The 24,510-nt window shown below is 35.1% G+C and overlaps 1 protein-coding gene, 2 long non-coding RNA genes and 1 pseudogene across 3 annotated transcripts; 2 read left to right on the top strand and 2 right to left on the bottom strand.

Moving 5' to 3' along the window:
- The first annotated feature begins 10,374 nt into the window (after positions 1-10,374).
- Positions 10,375-11,499, top strand: LOC124452034 (annotated as a pseudogene).
- A 134-nt stretch (positions 11,500-11,633) lies between these two features.
- On the top strand, positions 11,634-12,834 carry LOC124452033 (vesicular integral-membrane protein VIP36-like). Its single transcript, XM_047002627.1, has 3 exons — positions 11,634-11,757; positions 12,313-12,435; positions 12,557-12,834. Exons 1-3 carry the CDS (start codon positions 11,646-11,648, stop codon positions 12,832-12,834), a joined length of 513 nt encoding a protein of 170 aa, XP_046858583.1. The 5' UTR covers positions 11,634-11,645.
- A 6,383-nt stretch (positions 12,835-19,217) lies between these two features.
- On the bottom strand, positions 19,218-20,428 carry LOC124450537. Its single transcript, XR_006950058.1, has 3 exons — positions 20,394-20,428; positions 20,211-20,325; positions 19,218-19,298 (listed from the first exon to the last, which is right to left on the bottom strand). It is a non-coding gene; the product is annotated as an uncharacterized LOC124450537 (long non-coding RNA).
- Positions 20,429-20,747: 319 nt separating this feature from the next.
- LOC124450541 lies at positions 20,748-24,268 on the bottom strand. Its single transcript, XR_006950066.1, has 3 exons — positions 24,242-24,268; positions 21,072-21,175; positions 20,748-20,783 (listed from the first exon to the last, which is right to left on the bottom strand). It is a non-coding gene; the product is annotated as an uncharacterized LOC124450541 (long non-coding RNA).
- Positions 24,269-24,510: the final 242 nt, after the last annotated feature.

The raw sequence follows: 24,510 nt of genomic DNA, 5'->3' as shown, positions 1-24,510 counted from the left end.
TGTTAAGTTTTTCGATTCTACAATTTCAACTAACTTTATTCTTGGATGACGGCGGAGTATATCCTTGATCTTTTGTGGTTTCATCACCGCAATTCGATTCCTAAAACATTACTAGAATATGCATCTTGGCTTTATGGTTACTTTGAAAGTTTCACGCAAGAAAATATGTGTACGTGAAAATGCCAGAAAATTATACAAATCACAAACACCGTTTCGAGGAAATTCAAACGTACATCTTCATCAATGACATCTTTGACAACATCAGCCACAACGCTTGCTGCTTCTTTTGCAGCCTCTTCATCCTGTGACTTTGGCTGAAAAATATCATATGTCAGTGTAAACGTCAAGAAAAAAACGCATCATTCAACATTTTTATGCTTTATTTTGATGATATGAAAATACGTCTTTTTCTATAGAAAAAAGCATATTTTCACCAGAGTTATATGACGAACGTATTTTGGCAAATAGAGACTTTCCAAAGATTTCGAGACTTACCTCTTTAAACAGACAATCTGATCGAGATGTATCTTCGGACGAGTCCTGCAAATAGCCATTAACGCATGATTTCGTAAATTCCTTTGTAATCTGCGTTATTCTATTTCAACTCACGTGATTTTGTCATCTGATTACCTTATTTCTAGCCTGATAAATTTCTGTTATGCTATACACGTTTTACAACCCGTGTCCTAACATGCTTTTTTATCGTGCAGCATTCCTAATTCATGCTAGCTCTCTCTCTCTTATTTGATAAAGGTTATTTACCATGCACCCAAACAACGTTTTTTACTAAGAATTGAGGATACACACGCGTGGATATGCATTCAGAATGTTAAATTGATGAAGAAAATATTTTGCAGTTGATTATACACTGTAAATAAACTTTGTTTTACTGTTTTCCTTTGGTTTTTAGGTAACTTTTGGTATTTTTTGTAACTTACCGTATCATCTTCATCAAGATCATCGGAGCAATGTCCTTCATTCATATAACTCGGCTGAGGTAAAAATAAGAATGGAACATGTTAGAGATATTCAGGAGGCTATTTTGTTTGAACAAACGTCAACAAATTGCAGCAAAAAATGAAGCACAGATGAAATTACTCCACGTACCACATCAATCAGTTCAAACAAATCGTTTTTTCCAACGTAATTGTATTCCTGCAGTTTTTTGTAAATCTACACACGGAAAACCATAACATATTAACATTTCGCAAATGAACAGCCCACTTGTTTTGTGGATTGATCATTCGCGAAAAACAAACCATAAAATCGTATAGTTCATACCTGATGCAACAGTGATATAAAATTCCTGGATCCCATTACTCCGACCAACGACTGCAAAGTAAATAAATTTCCAAATATAAACAATATCTTTTCAAGTATGTCTTCGTTATTAATGATGACGTGTTTTACACGATAGAAGAATCTCACCGTATCGGGATGAACATCGAGAAGGCCAATTTGTTTGGCTGTTCTCTGTGATAAAAGGTAACAAGTCAGTAAAACTACATACAATTTAATGAATTTGAAAAACGCCATTTGCAAGTCTCGTCTTGAGAAGACTAAGATGACTAAGTAATATAAATTTTCTACTTACTACGATAGTCGGTTGATGCATCAGAACGTTTATCTTCACGTACAGAACCTGGAGATATTAAAGAAAATTATGAATTACGTAATGTATACGTCACAGACTATATATATGAAGATGACGTATACATTCTTAATACAATGACCACTGTCTAACTGTACAGGAGACAATGTTTGGTACGAGATAACTAACTTCTTTGCGATAGTTGTATAAAGTCAAGATAAGTCTTCAAGAAAATGAATTTTTCAGGTTCAAATGTTTGTTCATTTTTTCTGATCAATTTCTGGATTAACTAACCCAACAAAAATCATGGGTTCCTTTAAAAAACGGCAATATTTGAAAAATATATAAATGCTGAAATTATTTTGTTTTTTACTTACAATGTTGAGATTATTAAATAATGTCTGGCTCATGTAGGCTGCTGTCAACGGCTGCAAAAATAAAATCATAAAGTTTTCACAAGCTCCATGAAATCCTTATTCGATCTCGCAAGTTGGAAATTGCTCACCGTTCTTGTAAACAAATATGACTTTACCTCCGAAGGATCTATAGACACACGTGGCTCAGATTTGTTCTTTTCCTTCGAATGGCATGACTCGTCCTCAGAATCATCCGAAAGGTCCTCACGCTCCAATATTTCAATGTCGTCCAACTCATCTTCTTGGGTATCCTTCGATCCCATGATGTCATTGTCAATGTCATCTTCGTCTTTCATATTCTGAAGGATGTGATGTTCGTCATGCTCCTGCACTTCAATGTCGTCCAACTCATCTTCTTGGGTATCCTTCGATCCCACGATGTCATCATTGTTAATGTCATCTTCGTCCTTCATATTCTGAAGGATGTGATGTTCGTCATGCTCCTGCACTTCAAAATGCTCCAACTCATCTTCTTGTGTATCCTTCGATCCCTTGGTGTCATCATTGTTAATGTCATCTTCGTCCTTCATATTCTGAAGGATGTGATGTTCGTCATGCTCCTGCACTTCAAAATGCTCCAACTCATCTTCTTGGGTATCCTTCGATCCCACGGTGTCATCATTGTTAATGTCATCTTTGTCCTTCATATTCTGAAGGATGTGATGTTCGTTATGCTCCTGCACTTCAATCTCGTCCAACTCATCTTCTTGGGTATCTTTCGATCACACGATGTCATCATCAATTGATGACATCGTGGGATCGAAGGATACCCAAGAAGATGATCATGGATACCAAAGATTGATGATCATCAATTGTGATCATCATTCAAGACGAATAGAAAATATCTTTTTAGAAAATTATATAACTATCAACGAAAAAATTACTCACGCTCTTTGGAATGTTTTCAACATTCAGATTATGAACCAGCATTAGTTTCGTTTCCAACACAGGAATCTGAAATTGGTCGAGAGATATTATCAATAAGTGTGATGGTAAAAATGGTAAAAAGCAAATAATCTTTCTGTAAAGATGATTATCGTGTTTTAAAGATCTTTCGACAATCGATAACTTACAACTTTTGATGTCATATCTATGTATGGTATTATAGATAACTCTTTCTGCTTTGGAACAAGTTGGATCTGAAATTCATGGCAACATACGACAAATCAATATTTATTGGTTTATCAGATTGGATGTTCTTTACCATTTATATGTAACTGGCATTAAATTAAACTCACGCTCTTTTCTATATTGATCTCGTACAGATTATAAGCAACCACCAGTTTTCTTTCTGACATTGGTATCTAAAATTTATTTAGTGACGTGATTGTACATAGAGTAAAGGTGATTGGATTTGAAAGATCTTTTGACAAACGATAAACTTACAAGTTTTGATGTCATATCAATGTATGGTATTATAGATAACTCCTTCTGCTTTGGAACAAGATGGACCTGAAATTTATGGCAATATATGACAAGTTAACATTTAGTGATTTATCAGCTTAAAGATAACATTTGTTATGTATAACTTATATTAAAATGAACTCACGCTCTTTTCCATCTTGACAACATACGGAATATAAGCAAAAACCAGTTTTCTTTCAAACATTGGCATCTAAATTTTTTATTTAAAGAGATATTGTAAACTAGTCATGGTACATAAAAATTAAACGTGATTAGCTAGATATATTAAAATATCTTTTAATAATCGATAAACTTACAAGTTTTGATGTCATATCAATGTATGGTATTATAGATAACTCTTTCTGCTTTGGAACAAACTGAATCTGAAATTTATGGCAATATATGACAAGTCAATATTTATTGGTTTATCAGATTTAGATCTTCATCAAACATTTATTTTAAATAACTAATATTAAATTGATCTTACCCTCTTTTCCATCTTGATCACATACGGATTATAAGCAAGCACCAGTTTTCTTTCCGACATTGGCATCTAAATTTTTTTGAGAGATAGTTTCAATTAGTGTGATTGTACGTAAAATTACAGTTGATTACATTCTAAAGATATTTGAATATCGATAAACTTACAAGTTTTGATGTCATATCAATGTATGGTATTATAGATAACTGTTTCTGCTTTGGAACAAGTTGGATCTGAAATTCATGGCAACATATGACAAATTAATATTCAGTGATTTATCAAATATAGATCTTGATCTAACAGATACAAGTTGACTTTGAACTTACGCTCTTTGGTGTGTTCGCCAAATAAGGCTTAAAAACACAAGCTGGTTTTCTTTTTAAGACGGGCATCTGAAATTTTCACGACATATTGTCAATTGAGAAATGGTTCGCGAAGAGCCACGGGGCTCAGGTACGATCACTAACTACATTTGAAAGATGACTCACTAAACTCACAAATTTGGATCTCATGTTGATGTATGTTATGATGGCCAACTGTTGCATCTTTTGAATGAAATGAAATATGAATATGGTTGGTGCGTATGATCATAAAAAATAGTTCAGTTAGTTCAAACATAAAGTCAAATGATGTCAAATGTCAAATGAAATAAAGTCAAATGATGTCAAATGTCAAATGAAATAAAGTCAAATGATGTCAAATGTCAAATGAAATAAAGTCAAATGATGTCAAATGTCAAATGAAATAAAGTCAAATGAAGTCAATAAAGTCAAATGAAACATTTATCAATTTAAGAAAGATTTGACTAACGTTTTCTGGTACATTGACCTCGTGAGGTTCACGATCAACGACAAGTTTTCTTTTTAACACGGGCATCTAAAATTTTTCACGATATTAGTCAACTTCATGGTTTCATAGATAGCCAAGAGGTAGATAACGAAAACTCACAAGCTTGGAACTCATGTCAATGTATGGTATCATAGCCAATTGTTGTTGCTTTTGTGGAGCTTGCGCCTAAAATTCGTTTGCATGAATGAAACAGGTTATATTATGGGGAAAGTATGGATCATCAACATAATGAATGTTTAATATAAAACGGATAGCCAAGAGCAAGCCTTTGTGCTACGTAGCAAATTAATCAAATAAGTATTGATTTTACACTCAGACACAACGTGCAAAGTTGGCTCATTTGGTAAAAGTTTTACTTTTCAATTCTTACACAATGACTCAATCACTACAGTCACGAAATGTTAGGGTTCGTAGCATTTTATGTGCAGTAAATGTTGGCTACATAAACGATGGGGCACTACCACTGGCCAGTCCATTTTAGCTTACTCCTCCAGAGCAAATATATACACGCAATGATATCATGTCTGAAATTTACACAGTGAAAATGACGAAACACGTTTGCTGGATACGGTAATGTCTTCATATACTTGACGTGGAGCTTAATTTCACCAGCGAAAAGTATTAAAGACTATACAGAGTTTTTATAGAGTTATCATAGATTTCCTGTCTACATGTGTCCAAAAAAGTTAAGTAAAAAACACAGATGATTTCTATGTACGTAATGCATGATCATGTAAAGATGACATGACTTCATGAAGAAATTAATGTACGTAATGCATGATCATGTAAAGATGACATGGCTTCATGAAGAAATTAATGTACGTAATGCATGATCATGTAAAGATGCCATGGCTTCATGAAGAAATTAATGTACGTAATGCATGATCATGTAAAGATGACATGGCTTCATGAAGAAATTAATGTACGTAATGCATGATCATGTAAAGATGCCATGGCTTCATGAAGAAATTAATGTACGTAATGCATGATCATGTAAAGATGACATGACTTCATGAAGAAATTAATGTACGTAATGCATGATCATGTAAAGATGACATGACTTCATGAAGAAATTAATGTACGTAATGCATGATCATGTAAAGATGCCATGGCTTCATGAAGAAATTAATGTACGTAATGCATGATCATGTAAAGATGCCATGACTTCATGAAGAAATTAATGTACGTAATGCATGATCATGTATAGATGACATGACTTCATGAAGAAATTAATGTACGTAATGCATGATCATGTAAAGATGACATGACTTCATGAAGAAATTAATGTACGTAATGCATGATCATGTAAAGATGCCATGGCTTCATGAAGAAATTAATGTACGTAATGCATGATCATGTAAAGATGACATGACTTCATGAAGAAATTAATGTACGTAATGCATGATCATGTAAAGATGACATGACTTCATGAAGAAATTAATGTACGTAATGCATGATCATGTAAAGATGCCATGGCTTCATGAAGAAATTAATGTACGTAATGCATGATCATGTAAAGATGCCATGGCTTCATGAAGAAATTAATGTACGTAATGCATGATCATGTAAAGATGACATGACTTCATGAAGAAATTAATGTACGTAATGCATGATCATGTAAAGATGCCATGGCTTCATGAAGAAATTAATGTACGTAATGCATGATCATGTAAAGATGACATGACTTCATGAAGAAATTAATGTACGTAATGCATGATCATGTAAAGATGACATGACTTCATGAAGAAATTAATGTACGTAATGCATGATCATGTAAAGATGCCATGGCTTCATGAAGAAATTAATGTACGTAATGCATGATCATGTAAAGATGCCATGACTTCATGAAGAAATTAATGTACGTAATGCATGATCATGTAAAGATGCCATGGCTTCATGAAGAAATTAATGTACGTAATGCATGATCATGTAAAGATGCCATGGCTTCATGAAGAAATTAATGTACGTAATGCATGATCATGTAAAGATGACATGACTTCATAAAGAAATTAATGTACGTAATGCATGATCATGTAAAGATGACATGACTTCATGAAGAAATTAATGTACGTAATGCATGATCATGTAAAGATGCCATGGCTTCATGAAGAAATTAATGTACGTAATGCATGATCATGTAAAGATGACATGACTTCATGAAGAAATGAATGTATGTAATGCATGATCATGTAAAGATGCCATGGCTTCATGAAGAAATTAATGTACGTAATGCATGATCATGTAAAGATGACATGACTTCATGAAGAAATTCATGTACGTAATACGCTGATCATATAAAGATGCCTTAAACCATGAAAAATTATGTACGTAATGCATGATCTGAGATGACATATTGAAGAAAATTAATGTACGTAATATGATCATGTAAAGATGCATATTCATGAAAATTAATGTAATGCATGATCATGTAAAGATGCCATGACTTCATGAAGAAATTAATGTATGTATGCATGATCATGTAAAGATGACGACTTCATGAAGAAATTAATGTACGTAATGCATGATCATGTAAGATGACATGGCTTCATGAAGAAATTAATGTACGTAATGCATGATCGTAAAGATGTATGCTTCATGAAGAAAATGTACGTAATGCATGATCATGTAAAAGATGACCTGTATGAAGAAATTAATACGTAATGCATGATCATGTAAATGACATGGCTTCATGAAGAAATTAATGTACGTAATGCATGATCATGTAAAGATGCACAGGCTTCATGAAGAAATTAATGTACGTAATGCAGTCATAAAGATGCCAACTATAAAAGTGAAATGTACATATTGCATGATGTATAAAGATGCCATGGCTTCATGAAGATAATGCGTAATGATCATAATGATGCCGACTATAAAAATTAATGTACGTAATGCATGATCATGAATGACATAACTACTTGAAGAAATTAATGTGCATAATGCATGATCATGTAAAGATGACACAACTTCATGAAGAAATTAATGTACGTAATGCATGATCATGTGATGCCATAACTGAAGAAATTAATGTACGTAATCAACAAAATGCCATGCTTCATGAAGAAATTAATGTACGTAATGCATGATCATGTAAAAATGACATGCTTTTGAAGAAATTAATGTATAATGCATGATCATGTGAACCGCCGGCTTCATGAAAGAAATTAATGTAATGCATGATCATGTAAAGATGCCATGGCTTCATGAAGAAATTAATGTACGTAATGCATGATCATGTAAAGATGACCAACATGAAGAAATTAATGTACGTAATGCATGATCATGTAAAGATGCCATGGCTTCATGAAGAAATTAATGTACATGTGCATGATCATGTAAAGATGCCATGACTTCATGAAAAATTAATGTACGTAATGCATGATCATAAAGTGACAGCTTCATGAAGAGTAATGTACGTAATGTGCATGATCATGTAAGATGACATGACTTCATGAAAAATTAATGTATGTAATGATCATGTAAAGATGCCATGGCTTCATGAAGAAATTAATGTACAATGCATGATCATGTAAAGATGCCATGGCTTCATGAAGAAATTAATGTACGTAATGCATGATCATGAATGCCATGAAGAGAAATTAATGTACGTAATGCATGATCATGTAAAGATGCCATGGCTTCATGAAAAATTAATGTGCATGAAATGCATGATCATGTAAAGATGCCGAGCTTCATGAAAGATTAAATAGCGTAATGCATGTGTAAAGTGTGAAGCTTCATGAGATGATTGTAATGCATGATCATGTAAAGATGCCATGGCTTCATGAAGAAATCAATGTACGTAATGCATGATCATGTAAAGACCGGCATGAAAGTAATGTACATGGCCATGTAAAGATGCCATGCTTCATGAAAAGAAATTAATGTACGTATGCATGATCATGTAAAGATGCCATGACTTCATGAAGAAATTAATGTACGTAATGCATGATCATGTAGATGCTGGCTTCATGAAGAAATTATTTAGACTTGTTTTGATTAGAAAAGTGATTAGCTAAAATGTTTTTTAAGTTTTGTTCTGCTCAAGTCAAACATAGTGTAGCTAAAGTTCAAGATGAAATCGGGATGCGTTGAGAGCAATAAAATACTGTTTTGTTTTGGTGAATGTTTTGTATGTTTTCAAAAATCGAAAACAATTGAAATTCTTGAAAATGCGTCGAGTTAAGTTAAAGGAAGTAGTCTTTCGTTTTTGTTCCGGCAATTTCGTCTTTATGAAAATTGGACTTCATGTTTACATTCAAAACGGTTGAAAATTTTCCGAAATGAATGCACTCTCATTTATTCCAATTCAATTATCAGTAACCTCATCAAACTTTTCTCACCAATCACAATCGTGCGCATGCACTTCGTAGCACAATCGCTAAAGGAGACCTGGGTCTGAGTTTCTTGTTGCGACAAATAATTAGTTTTAGCAAGAAAGCGAAGAACCTTTCGATTCATAGCGAAAAATACCTCGTATTACTCATAAGAAAGCTATTGACCCAAGAAGAAAAAACAAAACAACGAAAAAATGTTTTATTTACTGTAAAAAAACACACAATTAGCTATAACATAATTCATTACAAAGTAATATAATTGCGACAAAACTTCAGAAAACTTTATAAAATGTTTAACTTGTTGCGTTATAGCTCACCCAAAAAGAGCATTTAGCAATTAAACTTTACAAGATACTATAAAATGATTGGTACTTACTTCGTCTGAATTTTTTCAGAAAGATCAACTTTGATGTCTTCTCCGCGATCGTGACGCTGAACATTTTGGATTCGGGTTCGAGACGCAGTTTTCTGCGTTCTCGTTTGCTTTTTATCCTTTCCGAAGCAGCAAGAGAAACAGTTACCCATTTTCTCGTTGCTACTTAACAATGAAAATATCTCTTTTCGAAATTGCTTTGAAAATATGTAGAACCTTGCGATGCGAGCTATTGCTGCGAAATGAACAAATTAACATTGCGTGTTTATTCTGACGATAGTAATTGGCTCCGTTTATTGTTACGTCACTAATTGGTTCCGTGCGCTTTGTTACACCATTAATTCTAAAGAGCCGGTGCATGCTGGTCGTGCCTTGGGAACTCTAGCACAACCTGTGACGTTAAATCATGGCAAACACACTGAAGTGGATCCTAGTGTTGTATAGCTGGCTGTTCTCTAGACAGTTATTGAGGTCGTATATGGCATTGTATTGAAATTAGGTATAGTAGTTCTCCTAATAATTAAACTTCAGCAGAACAAGCGAGTAAATTTGAAACACTGACTACGGAGCCTGTTCAAAGAGGACGGAGGAGAATAAGATGAGAAATGTATGTGTATGTGGGACGCTGAATTCTCCTCCCTCCCCCAATCAATTGCTTGCTTCTATGGAAAAGTGTAAAGCAGAGGCATGTCTGCTATGTTATGGGCTGCGAACCGTGACTGAAAAAAGCCAAAAAAACTTAATTGATGTTAGGACAGTGAACACTTATTTTGCGTGAATTAAGTGTTTTATTATGTTAGTATTGACTCAAAAATTTCTTCGTAATATGATTGGCTGATGTCTCGTAGGGTTGCAGTATTTAACAAATGGAAACACAAGGAAAATTCATCATTTATATTTTCAGTAAATCTGTGCTCTTCAATATGGCGAACCGCTGTGGCAAATATTCATTCGAAATGTGTTATTTTTCATTATTTTGTCATAGTTTCTCAAGCATATACGGTTTGGAACTTGCAAGCTCGAATGGATATGTGAAGAGAACATTCACTTTCGAAACCATTTCAAGGTGCTGCATTTTAAAACTATTTTTCTTCGGTCGAACCGGCTGCTCGTGCTCGGCGCCCGACGGACTTTGAGCCTTCCAAATTTGACGGAAAATGCACTTTTTTGTATATCGCCTTCTTGACACTTCTTAAGCGTTGCTGCTGGTTATTTTAATTTATGTAGAAATAAATTGACATTGATGAAAATCTACAATTGATTTGCTAACTCAGCATGTTCAGAATTAATCAATAGTAGTATTTCAAAGTTTTCCAACATGTAAGTTGTGGCGTTTTTGTCATAGTCCTTAGAGCTTACAGCAGTTTTTATTTAGTTGGTAGCACTAGCCTGCAATTTTGGGATTTTGGTGGTGACACATTGATAACCAGTAATCATATCCGATTGACCGAGGATCATCAAAGTCAAAAAGGGTTTATTTGGAACACATTGGTCAGTGGTAATAAAATAAGATTTGTTTTATGTCCGAGTAGTGAATTAACATGAAAACTTCTTTACCATACAGCCTGTAACAGCTCGCGATTGGGAAATCCATATCCATTTTCAGTTCATGGTTCTGGAGATTCACTTTATGGAGATGGCTTTGCGTTCCATTATGCTAAAGAGAAAATGGAATTCGGTAATAAATTGAGTTTATTTAGTAAATTTCATTAAATCTATGGATGTGGAAAGTTCATATGATAAATTTATGCACAAATGTTATTTGTATTGTTTAGGTCCAGTCTTTGGAAGCAAAAATTTCTTCAGGACTTGCTGTTTTCTTTGACACTTATAGTAATGCAAATGGTGATAACGCTGTAAGATTGATATCCATTGAAGTTTTCTTCAAAGCAAACCACATTTCAGCAATGATTTTTCTTCTTGATATAGGCAGACCACCTTATATATCAGCTATGGTAAACAATGGTACCTTAAACTACGACCATAATCGTGATGGTGCTTATTCACAAATACAGGGCTGCTCGGTTTGTATTTTACCTCTTGTATAACTGTTTTCATGATTTCAAGCGCTCATTGAATATCTTCATGGTCCAATTTGACAGTTCAGATATTTTCTTAGGCTTCTTTTCGCATAATGGAGCGGAAACATATGCTTTGATTCAGTACTTGGGTAGCAAAAGAAACTTTAACAGTTATGACAGACATTGATAGTGATGGTGAATGGAAAGCATGTCTTCAGGTCTCTGGTATACGACTTCCGACTTCATATTTCATTGGTCTTAGCGCTGCTACTGGCAATTTGGCAGGTGGGTCACTGTAAAATGGCTTATGAATTTCTCAGAAGCAAAGATATTGATAAAATACAAGAAAAGTCGTTCTTCTGAACTGTGTTATAAAGGTAAAGTTGTGCCAAGCATTTCTTTGTTTCCCTGAAAAGATTGAGTAAATGGATTTTGGTAGTTTTTGCTTTCAAACGTAACACATTGCTGACAAAGACATTAAAGAACGAGTATAACAGTAATGCCTGCGCTTAGCGAGCCATATTTTAGGGACATCCAATGATGGCGTCATTTTAGGTTGTTAGTTCCACAAAATGTCTACTGCCAAATCTGGTCTATTAACGCTAAAGCGTGGTAGGGCATGAAATGAAGACGAAATAGCAAGAGTAAAGTTTGGAGAAAGACGTTATTTTAAGTTCAGTTATTCAGTTGAACTATCTGCATCATATATCAGAAGTTTAATTCCAGTAGTAAACACAGGCGTGCTGTAATATTCATTCTTTGGATGTCGCGTTACCTGTTAAGATCATCTTTGAAAAACGTCGTTTTATCGTGGTACTAATCATAATTCCTGCACAACAGATAATCACGACATCGTCGGTTTGAAATTCTACGAGTTGGAAGTTGAGAAAGATGAACAAACAGTTAGAAGTACAGAAAACACCGATGACATTGTCCCATTTGTAAAAGCGGAACCTGTTAAAGGTCAGTAAGTTCAATACATATCATGGCTCATACATACTAGGGCATTTTGTTTTGCATACCTTGTACAATATCATGACTCATCATACCAGCGACGTTGACATTTAAAATTTTTTTCTTCCAGAGCCTGTCGAGAATTCCCCGAAAGGACACTATACACGGCGAATGACGAAAGCGTTCACGTGGTTTTTCTGGATTTTGGTGGTCGGTGTCATGTTTGTGTGGTCGGATTTTTGTATACAAGAAGCAACAGGAGGCTGCACGCAAACGATTTTTAACGAAATGAACAAATATCTTTCTGCATCGCTAAAAATTTGTAATCTTTACACAAAATGCCTCAAGACAGATGGCGGCATGTCTATTTTACCAGAATGCATTTCAATCTTCACACAAAACGGATGAATGTGTGTGTGTGTAATCTCGAAACGACGTCTGTTCAACAATATGTACGTCAAATCGAATTTGGAGTATTCATAACTTATTGGAAAATACTCATCCGTCATCTCCAGTTATTGGAAAAATACTCATCCGTCATCTCCAGTTATTGGAAAAATTCTCATCCGCCATCTGCAGTTAATTTCACAATCGAGAAGTTACAAATTGTTGCGTTTGAATTGCCACATTGTTTGAGGCAACAACACACTCACCGCCTGTTGTAGCTCTATAAATAATTCAAAATAAATTATCGCGGGAATGCGGGCTCAAACAGGTCGTTGAAAGACTAATCACTCGAACTTTTGGCAAAGTAATTCAACCATAGTTAACTGGAAGAAACAAGGCGCCGCCGCGCAATGCATAACGGTATCAATTTACTGGTTAACGTATATGTTTACTGTGCTCACTATTTTAGCTACTTTTTCTATCATTCAATAATCTGTGTATACATCACAAATCCGGACGCTAGCAATATCAAATTACATTTGGATAAAATATTTCGGATTTTCTTTATTTGAAAATTAGACGAAGACATAATTAATTAATTGAAGACATCGTTACAAGTAAAATACGTGTTTTTTTAAACAAAGGATAGAACGCTTCGTCTATCCATGTAAGTTAAATAATATCAGCCTGTCAGCCTCTGTAATACATCGTGCTAAGGTTCATTTTACAGACAAGAACTCACACTGCAGCTATATGATTAGCTGCAAGCAAGTCTTGACACAAAATAAGGTGAGTTGAATGATGGCGAGCCCTTAGGGACCGCCATCACCAATCGTCATTAAAATTACCTAAAATTTCATACAATCAAAGTGCATCTATCGCAGCCTTGAATTACCCACACATACCTGTCAATACGATAACATACATAAGTTACTATTTACCTATAAAATCGATAGTTTCTAGAAATCTGCTCTTTTCATTGGTCGAGATGTGTCGAATTGATCGAGAGGGACAAGTGGATTTACTTCACTATATCTTGTCGACTTGGTTAACCTACGAGGTGATGAGTCATCGTCTGCGAAACTCCTTTGAGTGACAAGCGGTTTCATGTTGGGCGCTTTCATTGTCCAGTTGACCTGAAAAAGAACTACGTTTTAGAGATCGTCAAACGTGACCTTGTCATATACGTCACTATTTGCTCTTTTTCTTCAATCCAATTGGTCATTCCAATTGACAAGATACTTGCAGTCAAGCAACTATGCCCCAGCAATCACAAATAGCTACACATGTAATGATCATCGTTGGTAGTAATCTATACACATCTATCATCGACAAAACCTAATGTAACACAACCTAAAGTTTGATGGGCGAATATAATATTTACTCATGAATAAAACACGATATTTAAGAAATAAAAGATGTTTACTGTGTTTGCACAGGCTTATGCAAACCGAGGAGATCTTCGGAAGAACTCGAAAGATCAGTGCAAGCCAGAGACCGAAGGTTGAGGGTTGCACATGCTCGAGAGGTTTGCATAAGCCTGTGTAAAACGAAATCTTTATTTCTAAAAATAAAATGCAAAAGACAAACATTTTAATTTTTCTTCTAAAATGTATTCATGCTCAATTTGCAAATTCTCTATGACTGATTGATTGTTATGATTGGTTGAGCTCAGTTGTGTTGCAAAGGCCAATGCAAACACAGCTCTAGACCAATCAGCGCACGTTTCATTGTGTTTAATTTATAATATGATTTAATAACTTACCACTGATCTGTTAGAACCTCGAAACTAGAAACGGAATAATGGCAAATCTTAATAATTATGAAATTCAACGTTGAGTCGAATCACTTGTTTTTGCTCACTTACCTTAGTAGAAGCGACATAAAGCTTTGACTGTTAGTATAACAGCATTCATCAAGTTTTCGCAGCTGTTATAAGAGAAGTTGCACTTTCCAACTGATAAAGAGAAAAGGAAACTTTAAATCATGGTCTCGAAGTTAGCTAGTATATTAATTAAGCAAAGGAGACACAATTAGCTCCGCATATTTCATTTCAAGTTGGACGCTATGGCAACTACCGCTAAAGTGGTCAATTTATTTCGAAAAAGAAAGTCACAAATATCTCCGCTGGCAACGGACTTACCGCTGACACAACAACGGACTTACCGCTGACACAACTTCGACGCCACTGATTGTCTGGATATCAGCTTTCACTCGACTGGTGATGGTGAGTTGATGTGAAAAAAGAGAGACGCGTTGAATGTATGCGAGAAGATCGTTCTTCGATTGAGAATGAGGACACTAAAGTCAGGAAAAGAAACTTGGATGCAACACGAGTGCGAAAATCAAATACATGCAATAGAGAGCAATAAAAGTACAATACCCGGCCTTGGTTGCGAAGCCTGGATAGCGTTGTCCATTGGGCAGCAATTTTTAAACTTTATAAACCAACCAAAAAAATATAAGATTCGAATTGAGCAATCACTGAAATAAAATATTTTTCGAAGATAACGAATATTCTTTGTAAAAAATACACGGAAAATTTTGCTATCCAATGGATAACGCTATCCAGGCTTCGTGCAACCGGTCTCTGCAATATAATATTTACAAGAAACTCAAGCTTTCATTTTTTTTTTTTAGAAAGACAATCTCTTTCGTTTGCTTAAATATCCAGATTAGACAATTGGCAAACGCAAAGGGTAACATTGTGTCTAAGGACAGATATCTTCCACTGGATACCATCGCAAGAACATCCTATCTTGTTGAGACATAAATGTAATTTTCTCACAATAATTAAGTTTAAAATAAACTGAAAAATTTGCCCGGGCATTAGAGACGTACAATGCTCACATAATGAAGCATTTCAGGCGGCAAAATTTTGCCTTGTTGTTCGCTATTATGTTTGCTCAACAAATAAATCACAAGCACCTTTTCAGCTTCTGTTGATAATTGATTTATTCTTTCGCCAGCTTTTGCAATACGCTACAACCAAACGCAAACAAAAATATCAGAATCACCCAGAGGAATAATTAACATAAATTTTCTGTGCCGGCACTTTGAAGTCATGAACAAAATAATACATCATTATTTTATTCAATCAGTCACGACATAGAAATGGCCAGAATTATTACATTGACGTCACATTATATTGTGATATTTTTAATTTTTCTCTTTGCTGTTGTACATTGACATATATATAATTTTTTTTTTCTATATCAAATCACAAGTCGGAGTTCATCTGCTTCAGAATCGACACTCACCTTTGCCGCATCCATGGTTGTCTCAATGTTCCAGTACCTCTGTTAATATAAAAACAAACAGCGTTTGTTTGATCTCAGAATGATAAGGAAAGTCGTGATTAACCAACGTACTAAAGTAAATGGTTTGAACCGGGTATCGTTACAGGTTTGTAAATGTAGATCGTCCAGGTTGGTATAGTCTTGAGAAGGACTGTTTTGTTGACTGACGTTTCGACAACCTTAGCGAGTCATCTTCAGAGTCAACAACGAAAACAGTCCTTCTCAGGACTAACCAACGTCTACGCTTACTATATCAACATGTATATAAGTCCGACATAATCATCATCACACACATCTTCTTAGCCAAAACAACAATCTCGTTGCCAGATTCATCCCACTGTGACAACATATTTTCGAACCTCGATTTCTCTGAACGCAGCTCGGTTGACAGTTGTTCAATTTTCGCCTTATCTTCGGCGGGCATCTTTCATTTTGCCTAGTTTTATGAAAAAAAGATCGAAAAACTGACCCAATCACAAAACACAATGCATCATGGTATATGGCTAAGCCTATATGTAAGTAGATATTAAAATGGAAATACGTAGATCGATACGCACCGCGCCATCTTACAACTGTCTCAATTTCATTAAGGTGTTGGCAGGTTTAATTTAAGAGGCACCCACCAATACAGTCTGCCATAACGGGAAATCAAAGAAAAGACATGAAAATATTATTTAGTAATGATTAATATAAAGCATACACCCTGTCACTCATTTCCGCGAAACTCGTTCCAGTTTCTTCATCATCGCTATCATTTTCAGGTTCAGGTTCGGGTTCGGCTGCGAGTTCGAAACCGTCGACGGCGACAAGCGAAGGCGGACGAACTAAAAGTAACAGGAAACGTGTTGAAACGTGCTGCACAGGAGAATCTCAAATCTTCTCAATAGTGATGCAAAAATTCGTTAAACAAAATACCTGGTTCTTCCTCGACTGCCTTCACGGTAGGTAAAGAAACAAAGTCGGATAATACTGAGGGTCCTTCGTATCGAGGCTTCGATTCCTGTGTGACCCAATCTACTGCATCTGGTCCCGTGTATCCCATAAATACCCAAGAGCCACCTGGTCCAGGATTTACATTACCAGTAGCACCGATACGACCAAGCGAATCCTTTGCTTCATTAACACACCTGTAAATGAGCTTTGATCGTAAATCTGGATTTGACATTGATCTAATTTAATCCGGAGTTTATCTAAACTATGAATGTTTTATGCAGTGCGGTGTTTGAAACAGAGGTCATGGGTTCGAATCCTTGAGTCACCTGATTTTTCAGGTTTGAGACAATTGCTTAAAATTGTCCAATAAAGTGCGAAGATCATATCTTCATCTAATTTATCTAAACTCTTGCATTCATATTGTTATTTAGTATAGTGTGTCTCTTCTAGCTATAGGAGTTTTAGCAGAGCCTACGAGTACGACTGAGTACGATTTACGTCATTTTGGCGCGAAAACATTGTTGAAACAACAAAACACGTAGCCGTCATCAATCTGAGTACGATGTTTTGTAAAAAATTCGTAATCGCGACTACGATGTCTTTTTAAGCAAAGAAAGTAGGTATATGTCTTCATTCTGTAAGAAATTAGTTTACAGTACTATTTTCGAGCATCCAGGCTTTAATTTAGAACCCTTTTTGAGCGCAGATGTTCATTAAAAAGGAAAATATGACCTGCAAAACTTTCATGTATTTCGTACGCAAAGTGAAAGGTAAACAAACAATAAAATAGTACAAATATATCGTACATAAAACTTAAAATAGTGAAGATTTTCAGTCTAAAGAGTCCTATATTCTTGTAAAAAGTATTATCGATTCTTTGATATCATTATTGAAAAATAGAGCCGTAGCTGCTTCGCAAACGTCGGTGTTATACACAATAAAAAGCTCGTTCTATTTTTTCAAAAAGCAAATTTTACCAAGCGACAACGACAACAAACTTCCTCGTGCCATTCTCTTACACGGTCAAATTTCGTAACTCGTCGTAGTCGTACTCTTGCTAAAACTCTTATTCTTCACAACGACATGAAAAACAACAGTAAGTCTCAAAAGTCGCCCCAACGCAGAGTTATTTTCGATATCGGTTAACTCAAAGGTCAAATCTTAAACCACGTTGTAAAACGATATTTTTCAATGAGTTTAAATGGAAGGTTGAGGTAGTTGATACAGATGAACCCTTTTATTTGAATAAAAGCAAAATGCTGCAAAGCTCTTAAAAGTTCTTATACTTTCGTGAAGGCGGTCGTACTTTCGCGTTTCTTTAGTTTAAATGTTAAAAGACGGCTGCTTTCAAGTGGGCTGCAGTTACTTTCTCACGATATAATACCTTTAGTATCTTGTGTAGCAATGAGTAAATCCTTTCGTTCGGTAAACCATCGAGAAAACGTTGCATTTCAACACCTTCGTTCTTTGATGCATCACCGGTATCAAAACATTTCGATGTGACAAAGTTTCCACTGTCGTCGAGGACGACAACGTTATGACCTCGGTGTTTCATGCTTCTTTCTACACGTTTACTTTTATGCTACAGTAGCCTAACTTGTTAGGTCGTCGGGCCTACGAAGAACTATCTTGATTTTCCCTGTTTTATGATTATACCCAAGCAATGCTGAAATAAACAATTCTAAAGAACTGTTTTAAACCGTTTTGGGTTAGTGTTCCAGTTTCAAACAGTTCTTTAGAACTATTATGTTATTATTTGACCATTCATGGTATTTTCTCTTTAAAACAATTTCTAAATTTGACAAAATCTTGCTGGTATAGAATAAATTCAATCTTAATGTAAAGGAATTTCGATTAACTTTGGACAAAAACCAACTTCAATAGATATTTTGACCATTGACTACACCACATACAGGGCAGCAATGTTTAAAATTTGTTACACAGTTACCTCATTACAACAACAAACAGCTAATAAAGGCTGAAGTTGAAGTAAAGGCACCGGTAGTTTCCTGGGTGGCAAACTATTCAAATATGGTCTTTGGGCAATTCATCAAAAAATTTTCTCCATGGCAGCCGCCTCTGGCGCTGTTGTGTCGAAATTTTCCGACGCCACAAATTCTCCTGCGGGATCCAACACGACCACGTTATGTCCAACTCGCTTGTGACAATACTCTCCGTTCACCTTGATAGATGCCACACCCATACCACCAACGTCATCGCCACCAGATGCCCGGATGTCGTAATGAACTTTACCTTGGTAAAAATAAAAGTTATAAAACAGTCAAACCTAATGCGAATTATTACACACAAACACAAAGTCAGAAATCTATTCCTTTAAATTAACATTCTCGATGAAATTGAAAGAGGTTATCTCATCTCGTTATATTTAGTTACAGTTTTCCGAATATGTTTTATTACATATACTTCATGAAATTGTCGTAACTTTTAGTTGCAACTATTATACGTAATATGTTTGGGTATATGTGCGTGTTTATATGCGATAGATAACGATATTAATGTGTATGTGTATTTTAATGACCATATAATGCAGGACTTCAATGAAAAACACACAAGTGATGTGAGGATCTTGAATATACAAACAAATACAATTCGATCAATCATGAAAATACAATAATTGTGTTTTCAAGGACAGCAGTAAGAGAATACAGAGAACGACACCAGAATTGAAGGGCACACAGATGAACGTAAAAATCACGAGATTAAAGTGAAGGGCGAAAGAGGAGTTTAAAAAATCTTGTTTCGGAAAATTATTTCAAATATGGTCATATGCTTGGACGAGTCTGAGATGAAGAAGACTTTGAAATAAAATACTGTTCAATAAAGACTCTGTCGTGGTAAATCTACAAAATGTTTAAAAATAGCAATGGCCATGGTATACGGGCAAAACAACGCAAGACTTCTAGCAAAAGAACTGGTTTACAACCAAAACACCGACCCAATAAATCTAAAAGAACTGTTTTAAAACAGGATTCATTCCGACAGACTACTCAAACAGGTGTCAACGTCTGCAAAATGAAAACGTAAAATCAATCGAATCGACGTTGAATGAAAAATGTAAATGGAACGTTATTTTGGCCTTCCACCATGGCAATTGCTCACTTTAAAACAATTTTAAAACACTGTTTCTACCTTAAAACTTTTTACCTGCAGCTTGTATTTGTTCATAGGCGGCCTCTTCTTTAGCGACAGTCAATTCTTGTTGAACCTGGGCCGTGTAAATTGGATCGATATTCGTTTCCAACCCGTTAATGTAACGTTTCTACATCAAATTAGAACGTAAACCTAAAGAGCCTAAAACCTTCGAGGAAACGATGAAAACATTCATACCGTTTTCACGTTAACTGCTTTCTCACATCTCTTATTGCATCGTAAACCTATATAATAAAATTCTTACAGTCTTCATAATAATCCCATTCATGTTATAGCTACGGCGATAGAAAAATGAACAGTTTAACTTTAAGTGCGTGTGACATTTTAAATTATATTTTCATTGAATAGAACTTTAAAATGACACTGCACTAAGATATCGAAGTTTTTGAATAAGTCCGACTCATACAACTCGTGAAGTCATTCTGCATAATAAATCGACGCACACTTTCAGACATCCGCCAGTTTCCTTGCAAACTTTTGGTTGATACGATTGGGCAGTTTTCATGCGATCAATTCTTCACAACGAAGGAACTCCGCTCCACTGACGTAACAAATCAGCAAATATACCTCAAAATTTCAAATTTTCATGATGCAATGTGACGTCACAAATTTTGCAAAGCGTACATTAACGACACAAACTACAATATCTTGAGAACGAAGTGTCATACGAATAAACGGTTTTAGAAGAAACGCTATCTATTTGAACGTTATGTTCAATGAAAATATAATCTAAATAGCACAACTTTCGTGTCGTGTGCACTTTAAACGCCTTAAACATGTAGCAAGATGTAACAACATGAAGTTCGGTGAAAATTTGGTGAACACTTCACCAGACCAGACATGATGTTTACTTACAAGTTGCGATGCCTGAACAACAGCTTCCCCGTCAATTTTCTCGCGAGGATTTCGGTTCAAAGTTTCCACAGTTGAATCGACGACGTCGGAAAATCTTGGAATAACTGTAGAAGTTATAAATGTAAGCAATAATTAGTTTTAAATTCTTTTAATAGTTGCTACAGACCTTGTGGTCATTACAAAACAGACGATAGAGCGATTTAACAACTAACTTATCAACTGCACACTCGCAATCCAATTCATGATTTGGAATAAAAACGATTCCAACGGATATTATATAGTTGTACTGAAAGATGAAACTTTGCTATTTGAATGTATTCGTTCAACTCAATTAGAAAAACAAACAAGTGTTAAGTTATGAACGCTTTGTTTTGTGCTAATTAGCGGAAATGCAACTTGTGCAGACAATTATCTGTTCATTTAGCCATTTGTAATCAAAGAGTCAAAACTCGAACCTATCGATTTCATATCTCGCCAGAGCTACACATATCCCAGCAGAGCTACACATATCCCACCAGAGCCCCTCCACCATATCCCACCACAGTACACATATCCACCATTCCATATCCATATCCACCATATCCACCATTCCATATCCATTCCCAGCTACACATATCCCAAGAGCTACCATAGGGCTACACATATCCCAGGAGCTACACATATCCATTGAGTTCTATAATACTTCCAGACAGCTACTCCGGCATGCGCCGGGATATCTGACGCCAAAAAATGGCGGATTTCGTCCGTTGCCGCTGAGATTTACCGAAATTGACCGCTTGAAAATTTCATTTCCACTCCTCCTGAGGAAAGAGAAAGTATGTGTGTATTTGGGATTTGGCAAGCAATTTTGATGAAAATCACGATAAAACCCTACAATTCCTAACAGCAGTCAACCTAGCTTTCCAGTTATCGGCTCCTACGAGGATGTATTTATAACTATCGACGAAAGAGCTATATGTCGGCTACACATCTATGAATGCAGATATGCGTCGTTTTCTTACCAGCGTCAAACTTGTTTGATCGATTAAACTCTTTAGTCTACACAAAAAAGTATATCATAGTTCATCTCCACAGTGGTTCACGAGAGAGAAGTTAGCTTATTTGTTATCATTGCTATTTTGCTTCTTTTCGTGGAAAGGCAATGGCTTTTTTCGCCACAATTGTAGGATTTTTACTTGTTTCTTTAAAAAAGTAAATATTAAATCTCTGGATATTTACGGATTTTCTGTAATTGAGTTTCATATTAAATTTCAAAAAGACTCAAGTCTGCATAGGTTTGGTAAATGAAAACAAACAATATTGTATAGAAATTACTTTAAGTAACCTTTTTGTGATGTTCTGAAGTGCAACTGCATCAAATACTTGTAAAGTTGTAGCACATTTGATTTTGTTGTATTGATATATAATTGGGCAAAATGCAAATAATCATCAAACACTTATGCTTCCAATGGTATAATTCATTTTAGCTTTAATACTTCTACCCTCTTTTTCACTTTGTTTTGTTTTCCTATATTTTCAATATAAGTACAATTTGAATGATTAACACAGTTTCACAATAATAAATTTCATAAGCAGTTGGTAGTGCATTTTGTTCTCTGAGTATCCACATTTGGTGTTTTCTTCATACATGAATGATGAAATGCACATGGATATGTCATAACAAGGCAATAAAACCAAATGAATTAACCTATAGTGTACTTTTATGCTAGAAGCTTAAAAGCTTTCAGAAATTATAAAGTTATTGGATTATATTACCTCTATCATCAATCTCATGAAAAGAAAAAAGCAAAATATTTGTAGAAAAGCTTTGAAAAGTGAAAACATTTATTTAAAAGCAGCAATGATGCATGATAAATCCCCATTCTGTACTCTAATAGGTAAATAAGCTCAAACTGTTTCTTAAAGAAATAAAATATATAAAATGTACAGTACAGTAATTTTGGGTTTCATCACTGAATCTTTACTTCAGTATAGTATTAGATATTAGTAACATTTACAACACTCAACTAAAATATTTTGATAAAGATATGACATGATTTAAACATTAAGTTATATAAAACCCAATGGCTTATTCAGTTTAATGCTTCACATCTGCATCAAGTCATCATCAATCTCTACAAATGTTTACATAGACACAAACTTTATGGCCTTTCCATTTTATATGTTGTGAATTGACATTTAATTAAGCATCAACACACACAACCTTCGCCATCTTTTCTTGGTTCATGAACTTTAACTTCAAAGCATTAGGAATCATTAGTTGAATCATTTCTCCATCTAGAATTTGACCATGATCAAATTAAATAACTCTGGATAAGGCAGACAATAAATCAATTATCTTTACAGCATTATCATTTTTAAGACTCTGCCTGGTCAATAACATCTTCCAGTCATCTTTACTCCTTGGTCTTCCCTGCATGTTGTCAGCAAATAGAACATAACAAGCTCTGCTCCAAATCATGGGTACTGTTGGGGCTGATCATTTCTTCTTGATACTTTTCACAGAGCAAAATGTGTGCAGGGTCTTTTTACTTTTAGGAAACTATCAAATAGATAGGTAAATTACGATTTCATGCATAACAAATGACAGAAAAGTATGCAGAATTTTATAGACAAACAGGAAAACATCAGTATATTTGGCGTTCAAGTCAGTCTTAAAAATACGATCTTTAATATGTATTTTATGGCTTTTCAAGTGCATGTATAATTGCTTTTCAATCGTTGACGGACTAACAAAACAAACAACTACCTCACCTGTGAGAAGCGATATGTCCTTTTGTGGAAACTACGACATCCAACAATTGAACGATTGAAGTGTTGGCATTATAAAAATGCCAAAAAGAATCGTCACAGAATATGGAACTAACGATATCCATATTCTGTGATATCGTGTTGTTTTGAAAAATTCATAATTTACTATAGACACCAGGGGAGGTCGAGAATATTATTTTCTGCAAAGCGATCATTTCAGCGGAAATACGTCCGTTGGCCGCCATTTTTTGGCGACCTCGCCCAGTAAAGTTAGCCGCTCCAGTTATTATAGAACTCAATGCATATCCCACCAGAGTTACATATCCCAGCAGAGCTACACATATCCAACCAGAGCTACATGCCAGTGACAGATTTTACCAGCGTTAATCGAACATATGTGAAAGTTGGAAAACACTTACTGTCTTCCTCGAGTGATTTCACAGTCTATACATTTTCAGTATAAGGTCATTGCTCGAAATTTTCCATTTCAGCCAATACCACTGCAGCAACGCGCTCCGTGCATCCACGAATGAGACCAGCAGTCCCATCCAGCGTCTCCACATCTCTCCTTTGTCGCCTTGATACAGGATTCAACGTCCTCTCAATATGATTTTCTATCAAAAACCAATTAAATACTTATACAGCAACTGTAAACACATTAGTAGGAAAGGAATGTGGTAAAGTTTGA

The sequence above is a fragment of the Xenia sp. Carnegie-2017 genome, unplaced genomic scaffold (assembly GCF_021976095.1).
Source record: "Xenia sp. Carnegie-2017 unplaced genomic scaffold, XeniaSp_v1 HiC_scaffold_24, whole genome shotgun sequence".
Classification (NCBI taxonomy): domain Eukaryota; kingdom Metazoa; phylum Cnidaria; class Anthozoa; order Malacalcyonacea; family Xeniidae; genus Xenia; species Xenia sp. Carnegie-2017.
Note: the sequence above shows the minus strand (reverse complement) of the source record. Positions and strands in the feature narration are given on the sequence as shown.